Here is a 17,106-nt window from a genome sequence, read left to right as displayed (position 1 = left end):
TGATCTTTTAAGCATCAGTTTTGCAAAGAGGAAGAAAGTTTTTATGTACACCCTCAGACACTCCAGAGAATCACAGTAGCACAGTTCTGTTGACTTTCTGAAAATGCATATGGAATTCTGGTTTCTGGAGATAGGGGCTTGATACAACCAAAGCTTATTTAAGAGCACCTCCCTGATTGATGTTGTTTGTTTTAAGATCTACTGTAGAACAAAAGGAATCCATAAGAATTACATTCTTAGATTTTTCAACAATGAGATTCTTTCCTATCATGACCTTCTCCTGATAGCCACTGTTTCCCCTAAGATTAGTGACTGCACTGCAGACATCCAGAGATGAAGTATCAGGTAAAAACCTGATATCAAACTTGAATCAAATAGATTCTTCTGTGTTTTGTGCAAAGAGGAGAAATTAAACTACCCCACCATTAGTACAAGTTATTTCATGAGCCTTACTTTAGCTGAAAAAAGCTTGAAGACTTAAAAAAGACCTGAGCAATACACAGCAGTACGTAGGCCTTAAAATTTTTTATTGCCAAAAATTATAAAAATATATAAAATTTATATGTTGTAAAAACACAATACTGCAGTTAATTTGATAAGAATCAGTCCTTTGCACAGAGATTCATAGATTAAAGTATTTCCTCTGTAAAGGGATGACTTCCAGTGGGCTGACTGTGGATTAAAAATTCAGTACTAAGGCTCAGAAGTCAACTTTTTTCACTAAGAATATTTATTTTAATGCATGAATTTGAATTTCAAACTCAAGTACGACTCAGAGAGTCTGTGCAGGAATTAAGATATTTTCAGAAAATCTTTGATATATGCTCCCCACAGAATCATTTACAACAGTTATAAGTTGAATTTACATCATCATAATATATTTATGATAAAAAATTCTGCAAGAGAACACAACCTACAATCCCACAGAAACCAATAAAACGTTAATCACTCCATCAAAACAAATCTGAATGCTTTTCTAATACAACTTCAATCAGTACTTTGAATGCCCCATATTTCTGAGACATTGCTCTGTCATTCTTGATTGTAAGAGAGCATAAGACTTCTAAATTTGCTTTCCATTTAACAGTTTCCAGTTTATTATAGTAAGAACTCAATGAAGAGGAAATATGTAAATATCTCACCTGTCTCTGATTCCTTTGCTTTGTCAAAACACCTGCAAAAAACTCTACAAAGTTCCCAAACAGGGACTTTGAGAAATAATCTAAGGCATATGCAGCAGCCAGAAAAGGTAAAAGACGCCATTGCTGGAAAAGAAAAGGAATTAACTTGATTTGATTATAAATTGATATATGTTTTTAATAGTTACTATATTGAACCAACTCGTTAATTTTTACTGTGTTCAAAATGGAAAACTACTTAATGGAGAAGAGAACAATAACCACCTATAATATAATGTAATTATATTTAATTATGTTATAGGTGGTTACTGTTCTCTTCATACAAGTCATGGTTATATCCTTTTAGTTCTCACATTTCATGAATTTGTGATAAGCATTCTTTTAAACCACGGAAAAAGTTCACTGAGGCTTTGGGGACCAAAGACATATTTTTGCCATGTGTTTACAAAATGTCTGGCATGCCAGGGTCAGTCACAATTCATAAGTTTCCTTAGTACAAACATACAGAGGTTGTAACCATTTCATGGGGCTCACAAAGGAAAAGAAAAAGTGCTTGAAAGTCTTTGTGGTAAAGAATGAAGGGAATGAGAGTTTCAGCAAGCAGAACCCACAGAACAAGCCAAAACTGGGAAAAATTGAGAGACTCAAAGAATAGTAGAAAGCAGATCCTGGCTTTTTCAGAAATGGTGGAAGGAAGGCACCTTCCACCAGTTTGCAGAAACTCGTGGAAGGAAGGCACCTTCCACCAGTTTGCAGAAACTCAAGAAATCTTTCAACACTGTAAGATAAGTGTCAACCTGGAAAAAGGCACCCACACTGCAAGGACCAACTGGGCAGGTTTGTTTTCAGCACTTATATAATTACCTCTGTCATTCAGCAGATCTGAGTTTTCCCCTTTTCCTAGTTATTCTACATACAATTTTTCTATTTTTTTCAGAGCAAAAAAATAGAAAAATTGGCATCAACTGCAAGTAAACCTTGGTTATAATCCTCTTAAATCACTATTAGCTTGAGAGTTTTCCAGAATGAATGTTATTGAGCTCTATACTTTGGAAGTATACAGGGTACAAATGAGAAACAGCATAGCAACAAAAGAAACACTGATATTTTGAGACAAATGCTACTTTCTACATTTGCAGTACTTTTGCATGTGTATGTAAGACAGTCTTTCTCTTACAGGGTTAATATTTTAGAAGACAAATGTTTCTACCTACTTCAGAGAAACATGAATTTCCAAGAACTTGCTCTAAAAGCCTGGTCATGCCAGGAGAAGGTTTTGAGTTGGAATGAACCCCCATAGCTGTACCAGAATGATACTTCAGGTGACACAGACAACTTTAACTTCACTGTGACCTGCAGTAGCTCGGAATGTTAGTTTCATTACATAGAAGTCTGTAGATTGAATTCCAAAGTATTTACCTGTGTTTGGTATTCTAGGACAGGTATTTCTTCATCCTCAGTTGGTCCAAACTGACGGCGAGCTGCTGAGAAGCGAATGGCTATTGCCAAGGCAAGCTTTAAGTTGGTTGTGGAAATTCCTGTGATCATAATTCTGCCACTGGACAAGGATCCCAGAGCTGCACTGAAACGTTCTTTAACCTCCTGAATAAATAGAAAGCACTGAATGAATGCTAAGGCTAACATTTCATTCAACCCCCACAAAGATGCAACTTGGTAGCATGAGCAGAAGCAATTTTGCCAATTTTGTCTCCTGACTCATTCAGATGAGGCACTCAGGTGAGAGCCAAAATAGTCATGCCTCACACAGTCAAACTCTAAATTCTTTGGGATCAGTGGGGTCATGCAAAAACCACAAAGTTCAGTAAAGTCAGCAAGGTGAGCTGAGACATCTCTGAAAGGCAATTAAAAAACCAGCATTCATACCTCATGTGAAATTGCCAACAGCCTTCATAAGTTCAGGTATCCAGTACTTCCTGACATAAGAGGCCCATTGCTCTGTCTCTCAACCTACCTTTGTATATTTAATGAAACAAGACCTTATTTCATACCTTGATAGAACTTGAGTACTTCCCTTCAGCTGTGACATCTCCAGCTATATTCAGGATGTTTTCTTTTGGTATCCTGACATTGTGGAACATGGCAAATCTGTTTAAACAAATACACAAACAGTATAAAATCTATGTCTACATAGTTTGAGGTGTTTGTATTATGGAAAAAAAGGTCACAAGAAAGAAGAGATTGCAAAATTATCTCAGGCGTGTGAGTGAACTGAAAACAGAGCCCATCAGGCCAAATAGGCAATTTTAGGGAAGTATGCCTGGGACAACAAAGTCTTTCAGACTCAGAGCAGTACAATAAATTCAAGAAAAGAAATTATTTGTTATAATGCTTCTGATTTTTGTGGTTTTTTGTTTTAAAAAGATGATGTTTACAAAACAAACAAAAAAAAAGGTCATTGACTCTAGGAGACCATTTTAGCAGCTTTGTAAGGAAAGAAGTAAAAAAGAATGGAAGGATAAGTAATGTATTCTGGTTGAGGGAAGAGATAAGTAAAGTTACTTATTAGAGACCTTGTACACAGGCAGTTTGACAGGTACTTTCACTGACACCTCAGAACTGAACTGAATTCTCAGGCTGCATGACTTAGGTTGCCTAGGTTGGAATCTCAGCAGTTAAAAGGCTTGGGAAGATGAACAACTTCCTTCTGCCACCTAGAACAGGACTGGTCCATTCTCATTCCAAATAATTCCCTGCCTCAAACAAGTCTGCAGAACTGTATTCTTAACTGAGGTGTTGTTTATTCCAGTCTGGAGACTGCTTTGGAATAGAGACACTATATATTTTTATGAGTCTAAAATATAGACCTGTGAGGATCACTCATTCTACTGCAATACAAATAAGGACATAGCTGAAATAGTGCCCTGAGAAGGAACTGAAAGGAAATTTTTCCTTTGTTTAAACTCAAACTAGGAATTCTATTCCCTGAAATGTGGATTCTTAGAAAAGGAAGAGCAGCATAACCCCTTCTAAATCGCAGCACTCTAGCAGCAATAAAGATGGAAGTTTTTAAGATAGGGAGAGTGTCCTGAGTATTCATATTCCTCAGGAAGAAAGTGACTGAATTTTTTCACCCAAATGGGCAACACAATTTGGCACAATAGCAGCAGTATCAACCCCACTCATGAATATCTCACTATCTAATAGCACTTGAAAAGCTGTATTTGTAATCAAAGAAAATTCCTTTTTCCTGCCAATAAAGGCTGATCTATTTAATATGGCTCACGAGAGCCAGGTCTTTCACTTTAATAAATTACATAAGGGCTGCTTTGCTGCATGTGCTTTTAAATTATGAGTTGTTTCCAAGGAAACATATCTGAATACTGAATTTATTCAGCCTTAGAGATACACAGTATTTTCAGACTTAGACACGAAAAAGGCATGCTATCCTAACCAAGAACCAGCTGCCTCAACAACTCCAATAAATGCTTTGTTAAATGCCAATTTCAGTGAGACTACACTACTTAGTAATAGAAGCAAATTCAGATTTTCCAAAAATCGGATTTCCATCTACGTTAATATTTTTTTCATATCACTGAAAATAAAAAATATCTTTCTAGAAAGATCTTTTGGCTAAATTCACATTCTCTGCTCCCTATATCCCAAACAGAATCACAACTAAAACTGTACAACAACCAATATTTTTTAAGCAATAGCATGCACCTTAGAGAGAACTTGAGCTTTTAAATTATTATTACTCATTACTTTAATTAGTGTGTGTGGCAAGGTTTAGGTTTCTAGTTTACACTCTTTTTTCACAGTTGCTGTCCATCCACAGAATTTCAAGAAGGTGCTTCCTCCTAGGACCTTACAAGGCAAGCATAAGGTAGGAAGCTACACATATTTTCAAACAGTGAAGCAGACACTAATTACTGAAGAATATTTTCCTGACAGGATGCCTGCCAGTCACAGCACACCAGCAGCTCATCGTTTTTTACAAGCCATTAGGTCAAATGAGAATTTTAAAAATCAGAGTGATGAAGGTAAGAGAGCTCCATGGATGTTTATAAGGATCCCTCCCAAGCAGGAAGGGATGCATGGAAGGAAGCAATGAAATATTATTTTAAAAAGCTATTGAATGGGTGATAAAAACTGGAATTATAAGCCAGACTAAATGAAAAGTTGACCTAACAGAGAGATGATATCATCTTTGGGGCACATATTAGGACCATAATTCAAAGGGCTCCAGTTCTTAGGCTTTCTCTCTGCAAATAGATATTTGCAACATGCTTAGCCTCCTATGTGATGAATGGTAAGATTTCATGGCAGCATTCATAGAGTCATTAGGCTGGAAAACACCTCCAACATCAGAGTCCAACCATTACCCCAGCAGCACCGTGTTCACCACCAAACCACATCCCCAAGTGTGACATCCACACATCTTCTGAACCCTTCCAGGGGTGATGATTCCACCCCTTTTCCCTGGGCAGCCTGTCTCAATGTCTTAACACTCTTCCAGTGAAGAAAATTTTTTCTCAGTATCTAACCTAAACCTCGCCTGGTAACACTTGAGGACACTTCCTTTTGTTCTGCCATTTATTACTTGGGAGACAATGACAATGAATAAAATAGCAAATTATCCTCTGTTATGTGTTGTGTTTTACACTGTAGTGATTAGTTCAATTCACTGAGCTAAGTTGTGCAGTTGTAGACATTTTTTTATACTGACCTGCACTTGAGACGCAAGCATTCATAAAAAGCAAATTGAAAGCTACTACTTTATAAATCTGTATACCAATTGCCTACTTTCAGGAATTCCAAGCCTACTCATAATGAATATGTGAGAGATGTGTGCTGAGCAAAACAGCTCCCAAAATTACCTAAACAATTTTATCCACTTTCACTTGCTGTAATACAATCCCAAACAGTTAAATCTAAGGGAAGTCTTCTGTTGGAAAGAGTGAAAAACCTTCAAGAAAGTTTTATTATAATCTGTCTGACACAAATATAAGGAAGCTAATTCTGTACCACATAAAAGATGACCTAAAATTATTATGATTAAAAACTACAAGCACACCCTTCTTTAATAACTTACTCACAGCTTGTGAACCAGAATATTGAATTTCCTCTCATTATATGGTAGCCTATTTTCTTAAAATCAAAATGAATTCAAGTAACAGGTTTTTAAAGTTTAGATTTTTTCCCTTGATATTATCCATTACAGACATTATATAAAGATATGTGGATATGCATATCAGATGGCAAAGACTTTAAAAAGCAAAGCAGGGCAGCAGAACTAGCAATTAAAAATTCAACAGAAAATTTCCATGTGTAAAGGAATAAGATATTTTGCCTATAAGCACAAGTGTTGAAAATAGAAGCAGAACCTCACAGGACTGCTGGGTTAAGCGACCTCGTGAGATTGCTGCCAACTGCTGTTATGCTCCTTCTCCAAGAACTTTGCTATTGGGAATTGTTAGACATATTGGCCAATTGGAACTTGATATTGGAACATATTAAAAATAAATAGTAAGATTTAATGAAGTCAATGATCACATTTTTAATGGTTATTAGCCTAGAAAGCATGGACTTGGCCCACATCTGTCAACACATTTAGGGGAAAAATCTCCTTAAAGAATTGAAGAAATATCTTACAATAATGGAACTGTAAACACAGTCATGGGGATATCATGTACCAGCAAGTTTGGAAAATGGCTAAATTTCACACAGTGATGACAAGACCAGAGGTTTAAAAGCTGCCCTACTTAGGGCCTCTTCAGCACAGCAGATAGCGTGACTGGGATTAAGGCCTCTCAGCAAGACAGACAGACAGCTGTCACTTTAAATAGATATCACAGGCCTCTACAGCAATGTGCAATTTTGCATCCTGTAGACACATTTTTTACCACAGATAAAAAAAACTTGTATCACATAGATTTCTACCAAGAGCAGCTGAGCAGAGGAAAGTGCCATTCCAATAGTAGCATTCTTGTTTGGGTTCCTTGGCCAGTAGTTGAGGGAACATTTCAAACTAAGTTAATCTCACTGACTTTAAATCACACAATAGTAATTCATCTGGTGCGTAGTAATGCTGATAAAAGAGGAGCAGCTGGAAAAGCTACAAGCTCCTTTTGCCAGTAGTAAAGTAATAAACTGTTACCTATAGTACAAATAGCTCAAACATGCTTTAGTGAACTTCAGACTCACTAAAATGCCTTTTCTGGCAGCTTCTGTTACTGACTACCTTAGAGATGGTGCAATCATCTCTAATGCCAGACTTCCAGCCAGAAACAGAAAGCAGGTGAATGGTATTGGAAGGCTGTGAGTCAATTGATATCAGGGCTGTTTATGGGATACGTTAAACCTTGGGAAGAATAACATTTCAGAGGTTTGATGAAAAACCTGCAGAAGGAAAGAAAAGTGCTGCATATTCTAGACTGATGCTCACAGAAAGGTTAGAGCTGAAAAGAGTAACAGTGAAACTGGGGGAAACTGCATGGCAGTATTTTAGTTTTATTTTCTAAATCAAGGCTCTAATCTAAGAATGCAACTCTGTACAGTAATGCTCAATAACAACAATAAAACAACATAGTTTATAGGCCTCCTAACCTAACCTACTGGACTCCACAGGCACACAAAGACCCACTCACACTAAAGTCCCTACACTTCAAGTGCTAGTGCTGTGAGGAACTCTGGATGTGCAGACTCCTGCAGCTGTCAAGAGCTGCCAGAGCTCTGCTAAGGAACAAAAATGGCTGGTTGAAGTTCACTGCAGATGTGAGACTGTATTTTTGCGCATCAAAAAACAAATGTGTTACCAGATTTAAATCTACCTTTCCCCATTTTCACCCACATCAAGTGACTTTCAGTGTGAAGTAGCTATTGCTGTAGAATTTTGAGGCACATGAAAATGACAAAAATGAGGGGATAAGGCAGCACTCTGCAGCAATGTGACCACAGCCTAGTAACACTGTATGCACCCACATAGTGTCCAACCCTGACTGCAGAAATGACAGGAGGGGGGCAAAGCAGGGAAATGGCAATGATTCTGCTGCAAAAAGGACAGCTTTAACCTAAACTGTAAACATGCAAGATGTGTTTGCAAAATACCTAGTTTTAACTGTGGAAGTGGCACTTTTCACCAGGACAAGTGTTCATGGTGTATTCAGATAACAAATACAGGCACAAGCATTTTAACATTCTTTTTTCATCTATAGCCACTTCATTGCTATTGCTATTATAATTGTTTGATACTTAGGTCAGAGGCTGTAAGTCACTAAAAAATATTAAACAAGCCCAAGCTTGTTTATTTGGGAAGAAGGTCTGATTTTTAGACTTGATTTCTTACATCTCAGTTCTTTTTCCTGTACCAAACAACCACTCCTAAGGGCTTGCAGTGAACCAGACCTGACAAATTATCTGACTGAAGACTTCAAAAATTGGTAGGGCTTTTTTTCCATTAGTTTTCATGCAGTTCCAGCTTCCCTACAGGTACATAAATGTTCATCACAGCAGAAAGAAAAAGGCAGTGTGGAAGCAGAAGCAAATAACCAAAAAAGCTGATTATGTATACTATCTTCACTGAACTACTGTTTCAGATTGAAAGATGAAGCTCCAAAGATTATTTAGGCTTCAACCATGTATTACAGCTCCTATCTTCCTGGTGAAATTACTGCAACAGTTGCAAAATCTAAATGAGCACTAGGAGGATAAATAGTAGAAGACAAAAAGGACTAGACTGATTGTTCTGTCCTTAAACCAGCAATAGCAGCATCATAACGTACTATTGGCAGTGATGCCGAAATAGTAATGAAGAAATAAAGTATGAATTAACCATTTAAATGCAATCTGTAAAGGCTTGTGATGTATCCCATCTTTGCCAATATACAAGGAATTACAGCGAGGGCTTTCTGAGCCATCTCTTTCCAGAAGGATCCTTTTACACAGTTTATTGTTTTCTGTCCAATAAATCCCCCTTACCTATTTCTACTTGGGCATTCTGTTTTGTTTTCAGTATCCAGAACACTGAATCTGGTCTCACTGATTGCTAGAGAACATGCTGAACATCTTAATGTGTTGTATGTGTGCAAAGATTGACTACATTTTAATTATACATGAAAGGCTGTCAAACAGCTCATAAACACCACTAGTTTTCCCAAATCCACAATTATCATTAGATCCAGTTAACAATTCTTCCTCTAGAAAGACCCTTTCCTCCCCTACAAAAGCTTAGGGTAAAATGACAATTTCATTTCTCTACTCCTTCCCTAACAAAGGGTTTTATCTGCTTATCAAACTGTATGCATGTTATCAGTGGACTCAGCTGAATGAGCTCAGAACATGTTTTACAAACACAGGCATGGAAAGCACCATCTCAGAAATATAATAATAGCTGATTTTCACTCTTCCCCATGCAGATACAGTTGGGCATCATTTCCATCTCTGGAGAGGGGAAAGCAGAAATTTGCTGCTTGTTACAACTGGACATGAAACTGGTTCACCACCAATTCAGTGTCAATCATTTAATGATGTGCACTGAAGTAATGGGTAATTTGGGCAATGTTCCAGCAGCTAAGGTACATCCTTCCCCACCTCCCCCACCCCCCAAAAAAAGCCCAACAAAAAAAACCCCAAAAAACCAAACCAAAACAAACAAAACAAACAAACAACAACAAAAAAAAAAACCACAAAAACCACACCAAAGGAAGGAAATAGAAATGCACATCAACACATAGCCCAACTCTTGTTTTATGTGTGTGCCGTCCCCCCACTCCTTATGCCTGCCACGCATTTTACTGAAAAAGCCCTTGAAGTCCCAAATACTCAGGGATCTTTTCAGTAGGTTTTTTTTTTCCTCAGCTACTACCATTTTGGGTCCTTAGTTAGCAGCATATTTCAAAGACTGCCAGAACATTAGCAACAGGTGGACATTTTAATATTATGAAATAAAGACTGAAGCATTTGCATCCCCTGGTGGCAGTCCGATTTAACTTCAGTAACAAAACACAAACCCAGCTTAAATTCTCCATAAGAAAAAATAGAGTTCTATTTTTATCCCTTTATGCATTGATTACACAAATTATTGTAAATTTCCTAGAGAAAGAAAAATATTTTAAAATATTTTACAGTGATTTTGTCTTTTTTTTTGTCAGGACAGCTAAAGTTACAAAGACCTGCAAACACCATGTGATTTTTGGACATTCACATTATGAAACTATGAGAATTACTTGGAAAGATAATTTTAGGATGGATTTACACTGCAAAAATTCCCACATTATTCTGGCATTCTTTCTCTTACTAAAAACATTATACTCTGCATCAGCAGGAAACCAGCTTTCAGCCAAATAACCTGAGATATTGTTTTTCAAAGGCAGAATGGACAACTACAATCAACTACTCTGTTTTCTTACATAGCATAAATCAATTGCGTTTTCTAAGGAGGCTCTGGAATTTCTTCCCTATGACCTTCATTAGTGTTCAGGAACTTAACTCTCTGTATCCATATTGAAAATTATTAGCAAAAATTTCTTGAAGCACAGGAACAAAATCAAGCGTCTCTGTCAGAGATGTCAGACTAATCCCCACTGTGACCACATATCCTGAGTGTAGCTACATGGAAAGAGACCTGATTTACTAAGTGCTCATGGTAGCTGAACCAGATTTCACACACACATTCAAAAAAACCTGGCAGTGCATGTAGTGGAGACTAACACAAGTCCATGCTTTCTCTGGGACGAATGAGGATGTAAGATTGCTAAATGGCCAAGGAGAACACCTGGATAAGGTGTATGTGGTGAAATATCTCCCTGTGGATCCTGGCATTTTGCAGATCATCCAACCAAGTGTCCATTTTCTAGGGTGGCATGGCTTGTTGTCTCTGCAAACAAATGCAGAACTTCCTCTCCAGTCCCCATCCAGACCTTCAAGGGCCTCTGAGAGGTGACATCTCCAAGCCCTGGCACTTCTGACATCTCAGTGTGACATCTCACCTGACATTAAGATAGGAAGTCACTGGTATCTCAGAAGGTATTTTATGGATTATAATTTCAAATTCTTCAGTTATTACCTACATTTGAATAAATACTCTTATTTTTTTCCAGTAGATAATGGGAAATGGCTTTAAAATTATGTACATTTTAAAGTCACATAGCAAGCATACTCTTGATTCCCGTGTTGCACATAAATCTATTTTGCAATATAAGAATGAACAGCAGAATTTAAATAGTTCTATAGAAATACGAAGTTGAATAACATTTAGATTACTCAGGCCCATGCTGCTGTGCCATCTGGTGGCTACTAGCCTGTAATCCAGAAGCAGGAAAAAATACCCACCAAACCTTAAATATCCCTCTTTTCCAAGTCTTTCTTACAGTTTTCCTCTACAAATTAATTTTTGGTTGTTTCAGGCTTTTAAAATTTATTTCTTCTGTGTCCTCAGGAAACAGAGAATCAATGATAATGAGCTAAATAAAATTCCTACAACATTCTGGAAAGACAGTCAATGCCATAATATTTGAAACCAGGATACTTTTAGATGTCTATACTGTGTTTACTGCAATGATCTGTTTTGAAGGACAGTACATAAATCTGTAACAAACTGAATGAATAGAAAGAATTAAATTTGAGGCATAAGGAAGTGAAGCCTTTCTTTACCATTTAAAGTTTAATGTCTTTATATAGAGCTATGTAACTAATCTAACAGTTTAAATAACTTTTACATAATGACTGTTTTAATGCAGAAATATACCTTTGTTTTCCCACTGTATCTCCTCCCCATCAAACACCTTTGGTTATTTTGGTAGACACAGAAAGGCCTTTGGAGTCCATGACTAAGAAATGGAGCTAGGTACCTTTTTATTTCAACTGTACACACACAAAACAGAAGAAAATAACTAGCCTTCTCTTTCTTGGCTGCAGTCTAGAAATCCCATGGTTTAAACAAGATACATAGTTTCTCTCTTTGGTCTCATTTATCTTAATCTTTACTAAAAATAAACCTTGTCTGAGGACCACTACTAGCCTTCCTGTGGGCTGGAAATCAACAGAAAAAATAATTAAAGTCTTACAGCCAGATCAGTGCAGAAGCTGATAAAGTTCTTTACTTAGAACTTGATTTTTTTTCCATTATTATTGTTGAAGAGTCTGTAACTGTAAGACTGCCTGGGGATATTCACAGAATACCAGGAGCACTTCACATTTTGAAGAGTGAGAAAGGCTGTTTATTCAGATAGAAGATACTGAAAATCAAGATCTTTCAGTCTGTTTTTTTTAGAAATATCAACAATTTTAAACCACTAGTGAACATTTCAGGAGTAAGGACAGAACAGATACAGGGAGATCTTTGCACCACTGCAGTGTGACATAACCTAGAATGTTTTCTCTTTCAAATGCTTTGACTTACCCATTATCCAATCCATTCAGCCCAATTTTCTCTCCTATGTCTCCTACCATCACACCTGGCATTGGTAGGAGAGTTTTTGTATCTCGAATCTGTACAGAAGTGACAAACAAAACATTTCAGTAACAGAGCAATGAAAGCTATTGACTGAATTTTTCAAAGGTTGAAAGTATTCCCAACTTGTACCCACTTGTACCCTGATATTAATGATAAAGAGACCTCTCTGTTTTTTTCGAGCACATAATCCTACATATAACTTGTACTTATGCATGCTCTCATTCAGGACATAGATATTTTAATGAAAATTACTTTGGAAGATGACATTAATAAAATCACTGTTTTAAATATCACAACACTGATGACTGCTCTCACCAGACTAGCACTGAAACCTTCAGGTGTACACAGACAAAGTAAAAACCATTGGAATTTTTATGTGACAATCAGCTTTGAAATATTACAATTCTGTAATAAACTTTGTTCAGTCTGCAGCTAGTCTAGTACATTTTACTATATAAGAGTTTTGTACTACACCAACATATCTTCTGATGCCTTTAATTTCATAAAATGATTTCTGTGGTAGCAGTTTGCAGATTAATGAAGATCAGCCTGAAGCACTGGCAGACACAAATCATCTTATGTCCCATGCAAGACTTTCAGGACTTCATTTGACACAGATGAGTTCTATCTATACAAGTATCAATATCATCTGGAAACTTTTCATCTCTTTTATATTTTCTGAAGGTTTTGCAGAAAACTGACAATATAAAACCAGCTCCACCACGTTCATAAAATCAGTGAACATTAAAAAAAAATCCTGGTTACAATTCCAATAAAATGTGAAGGTATTAAATAAACGATCTGCTGGTCAGGTATAAATAACAGCATAACAAAGTCTTTAATTTGAACCCACTCTTCCCCACAAGAATAAAATAATTAACAATATTTCTACCCTACCTGTACAATAAAGGGATGTAATCCTTGGCACTGTCCATCAGGAGTATAGAGCTGGGCATACAAAACTGCGTGAGTGGCATGTTTCCCCAAATTACCAACCCAGAACTTTGCAGCTTCAAAGTCAGGTGTATTGATGACAAATTCCTGCAACCAGAAAATAAAAAGAAAATTATATAAATAATAAAAATCAGGTCACAGATTTTTTTTTCACCACCCTGGCAATGTTCTGAAAACATTCATTACGTACCAGGATTTATTCTATACTGCACTCCAGCACCTGAAATCTCTCTTATTGTGTTCAACTTTAGAGAGAACACATGTAGTAAGGAAAAAAAATTAAGAGTTCAAAAAGCTCATTATCTCATTGTAAAGACTGAAACTCAGCTTTTTTAATTGCTCATTTAAGCAGTTAAAAAAAATACAGATTAATTGACTGGGAACATTTCCTAGATCTTAGGTTAAACTGAGCTGTGAGTTCAAGTAAAGAACTGAGAGAGCTGTTTCAGCTGTGAGAGCTGAAGCCTGTGCAGGGACCAACTTCTTCTCACACAGTTTTGTATGGAAAGGAAGCCTGGCTGACAGTGGGCAGCAAGGACTAACCTGAGTGCTGGGATCAAATATGGCTGTCGTCCGTAAGCCTTTGGTGTTAGATCCGTGGCTGAGTTCAGTCAGAGCAAAACATCCAAAAATCTAAATTAGGAGACAGAGGGCACTGTTCAAAACCACTTTATTACATTAATTGAGACAGCAAGTCTTTCAAATTAGTTCAAATTCAGCTATTGGAGAGTAACTTGGCAAAAAAAAAAACCAAAACAAAACAGAAAGTGATAAAGAGCAACAAAAAAAGCACAAGGCTCAGTTAAAGTACAATCAAAATATTTATCTTGCAAAATTAGAGGGTCTGGCCAGACAGTGAATGCTGCCCACATGGCCTAGACTGGAGAAAATGTTTAGGATTGGCATCTTCTGTATCAGACAGGCTGCATTTATTCTGCAGAGTGCTTGGTCCCAAGTCCCCACTGAACTCCATGTGCTGTTTCTTTGGCATTAAGACGTTATTATTTTCCATTTTATAGCATTAGAATGGAATTTTTATGGCAACACATCAAGGTTAAGAGTATCCTAGCAGGATAGTCTTTGACTCTGGACAGAGCCTGAACTGGTGTAATGTCATCTATACTGCCTTTAGGGAAAAGTTCCCAAATTTTGTCTGCATGTTAACTTGGACAGTCCAAAACATATACAGGAAGTGGTTTATGAGCTATAGTGAGGACAGTCAGATTTCAATGCTTGAATCTGCTCCATGGCCTTTTCTTTTGCTATTTAGAGGCACCTAAGTATGTAAAGAGATAGAAATAACACTAAAAGTGCAAATAGTGCAAACACAGTTCTAATAGCGTCCATTTCTCACAAATTATTAGAAAAAAATTACCTCCATGCTATAAGCTTGTTTCAAAACGTATGCAAGTCTCTTAGAAGCACTCATAATTGAACCTGCAAATGACTGTAAAAAGAGAATAATGAATGAAATCAGTGCCCTGTGATGAAAAGCACAAATTGCACATGACTTTTAATAGTGATGTCCAGTAAAGAGACCAGGCAAAGTGGGCTGCACAGTAAACTATAATTAGACTATAGCTGGGAGAGGTAAGTCAGGATTTGATCTTGTCAAGGCCCCTATACAGATGACTGTTCTAACCTGTTCAAGCCTTCATTGCAATTGCTTAGAAATACTTTCCACTTGTCCTTAGTGATATTCCCTTGAGCAAAGGAAAACTTAAAGACTATTTTAGTTCATTTTACTGCAAACAGATTGGGAACTGAAAGTAGCTGCTTCAGGATCAAATAAGAATGCTGATTTGAAAGCTGCCTTCAGTTTTCCTACATGGATATTCACATAACAAAACTAATTCCTTAGATGGTCCCCAGCTGTGCGAATAGTAATAATTAATTTATTTATTTAACTTATAATATTTGACCAGCTATGTTGAGCATTCTTTGCGAGAGACCCATGTGGGAAACAACTGATTAACAGAATTCTGCCACTGATGCCAGTGAGAAATTTTAAACTGCTTTCCATTCCTTCTGGATTCTGCCTTTCATTAAGAAACTGGGACTCAAGCAGGTAAGTTTCTGATACCTGCAAATCTTTAGCAAACACACAGCCACCAACAACCAAGTTCTTTGGCTACCCTAGAGAGGAAGCAGAGGAGTAAACAAAAGAAGGCATCAAAATTTTTTTTCTGTATCTGTCTGTACTGTTTCACCTTTACTTTCCAGGTGGGATTCCAGTGGAGACAGGGGTTTAACAACAAAGATTACCCACAGCTCTCTGACTGTTCTAAACAGTTAAAACTTAATATAATTCTTGGAAAGAAAGGACGAGGAAAAGATCAAGTTTTAATAAAATAGGCATAAAGCAATATAATTGTGGTATTAGAAGTTACTTAAATTCAAACATACACCACTATAGCCATTAAACTGTACTTACACCAGAATGTAAGAAAAACTTGAGACATAGAGACCAGTCATACATTCCTATACAGATCACCATATGAAAGACCCTTAATGGGTCCTCCATCATCTCTTGCTGACTGAAGAACTCATACTCAAAGAGCCTTTTACAGCGCAGGAAGGTCAGCTCCTGGTACTTCTCACGGCACAAATCTTCTCCAGGATGATGTGCAAAGAGAGGATCATTTTCCAGAGCAGAGAAGATTCTGTTCTTGGAGAGGAAAAAACTGACATGAGAATATTGACCTAAAATCATTAACAAAGCCTGTTAACTTCCTTCTAGAGTAACACTGGGTCTCAAACTACAATCATAGGCTGGAAGGTATAAACTTAAAAAGCAAAAATTCCAGAGAATTAGGAAATATATTTAAATTATCTGTTATATATACAGCTCATGCAGCTAAATTTTATGACATCTCCTTCAGTATGAAGTGATTCACTCTGAATCTACAAGAACAGTATGGTAAAACTTACTTGCTTTGTGTAGCAGCTTCACTATCTCAATACATGAAGCTGCTGGCAGAATCTAAGGGACAAAAATCCCTCAGTCTGAAGATAAAGGTAAAACTCCAGGGCTTACATTCAGTTAGAAATATGCTATGATGGTAAAACCATTAAGCTACCACAACTGCTCTGCTCCAAGATGAAAGTAAGGAAAGGCTCCATTTAATGGAACCCCTATATGCAGCTCTCCAATGTGGGGATGTGCATCTTTTAATATTGTAATTTCGATCCTTTTTGTAGTAGGTAATATATGATGGCATTTTTTTTATCCCAGACCTGTGTCTTCAAGATATCCACACCTTCTTAATTGTCTTTCACATAAGAAGGAAGAAACCCAGACTTCCTGTGCTTTTCTTTGAAAGGCAGTCATTCCCTTTCTCTGGGTAAACAACTCTACATGCCCATGGAGCTTTGAAACTCCTTCAGACACAGAACACTTGAGGTTTTTTCTCTGCTCTCACATACACCAGTCAGATGCAGAACCAGGCCTTTTTGATTTCTCTGATCTACCTGCTAGGATTTTTATAATTATGATGAAGATTCAAGATTACTTAAATCTATCTAAATCTACACCACCTGCAGAAAGCTAGTTCTTTCTCCTCCTATATCTCCAAGCCATGCATTTCCACACCATCTCTT

General features: G+C 37.0%; 1 protein-coding gene across 3 annotated transcripts in view; it reads right to left on the bottom strand.

The window, feature by feature from the left end:
* ACOX3 (acyl-CoA oxidase 3, pristanoyl) overlaps positions 1-17,106 on the bottom strand; it is a 31,728-nt gene that overhangs the window by 11,338 nt on the left and 3,284 nt on the right. For 2 of the 3 annotated variants that reach the window (XM_030947837.1, XM_030947838.1), the window contains exons 3-10: positions 15,941-16,174; positions 14,882-14,953; positions 14,050-14,139; positions 13,450-13,593; positions 12,499-12,587; positions 3,149-3,245; positions 2,559-2,741; positions 1,143-1,265 (exon numbers count right to left, since the gene is read on the bottom strand). In XM_030947837.1, the coding sequence (XP_030803697.1) occupies positions 1,143-1,265; positions 2,559-2,741; positions 3,149-3,245; positions 12,499-12,587; positions 13,450-13,593; positions 14,050-14,139; positions 14,882-14,953; positions 15,941-16,174 (1,032 nt within the window). The remainder of the gene's footprint in view (positions 1-1,142; positions 1,266-2,558; positions 2,742-3,148; positions 3,246-12,498; positions 12,588-13,449; positions 13,594-14,049; positions 14,140-14,881; positions 14,954-15,940; positions 16,175-17,106) is intronic. The other variant, XM_030947839.1, reaches the window with a different exon arrangement.

Source organism: Camarhynchus parvulus, chromosome 4, assembly GCF_901933205.1.
Source record: "Camarhynchus parvulus chromosome 4, STF_HiC, whole genome shotgun sequence".
In the NCBI taxonomy this organism is placed as follows: Eukaryota; Metazoa; Chordata; class Aves; order Passeriformes; family Thraupidae; genus Camarhynchus; species Camarhynchus parvulus.
Note: the sequence above shows the minus strand (reverse complement) of the source record. Positions and strands in the feature narration are given on the sequence as shown.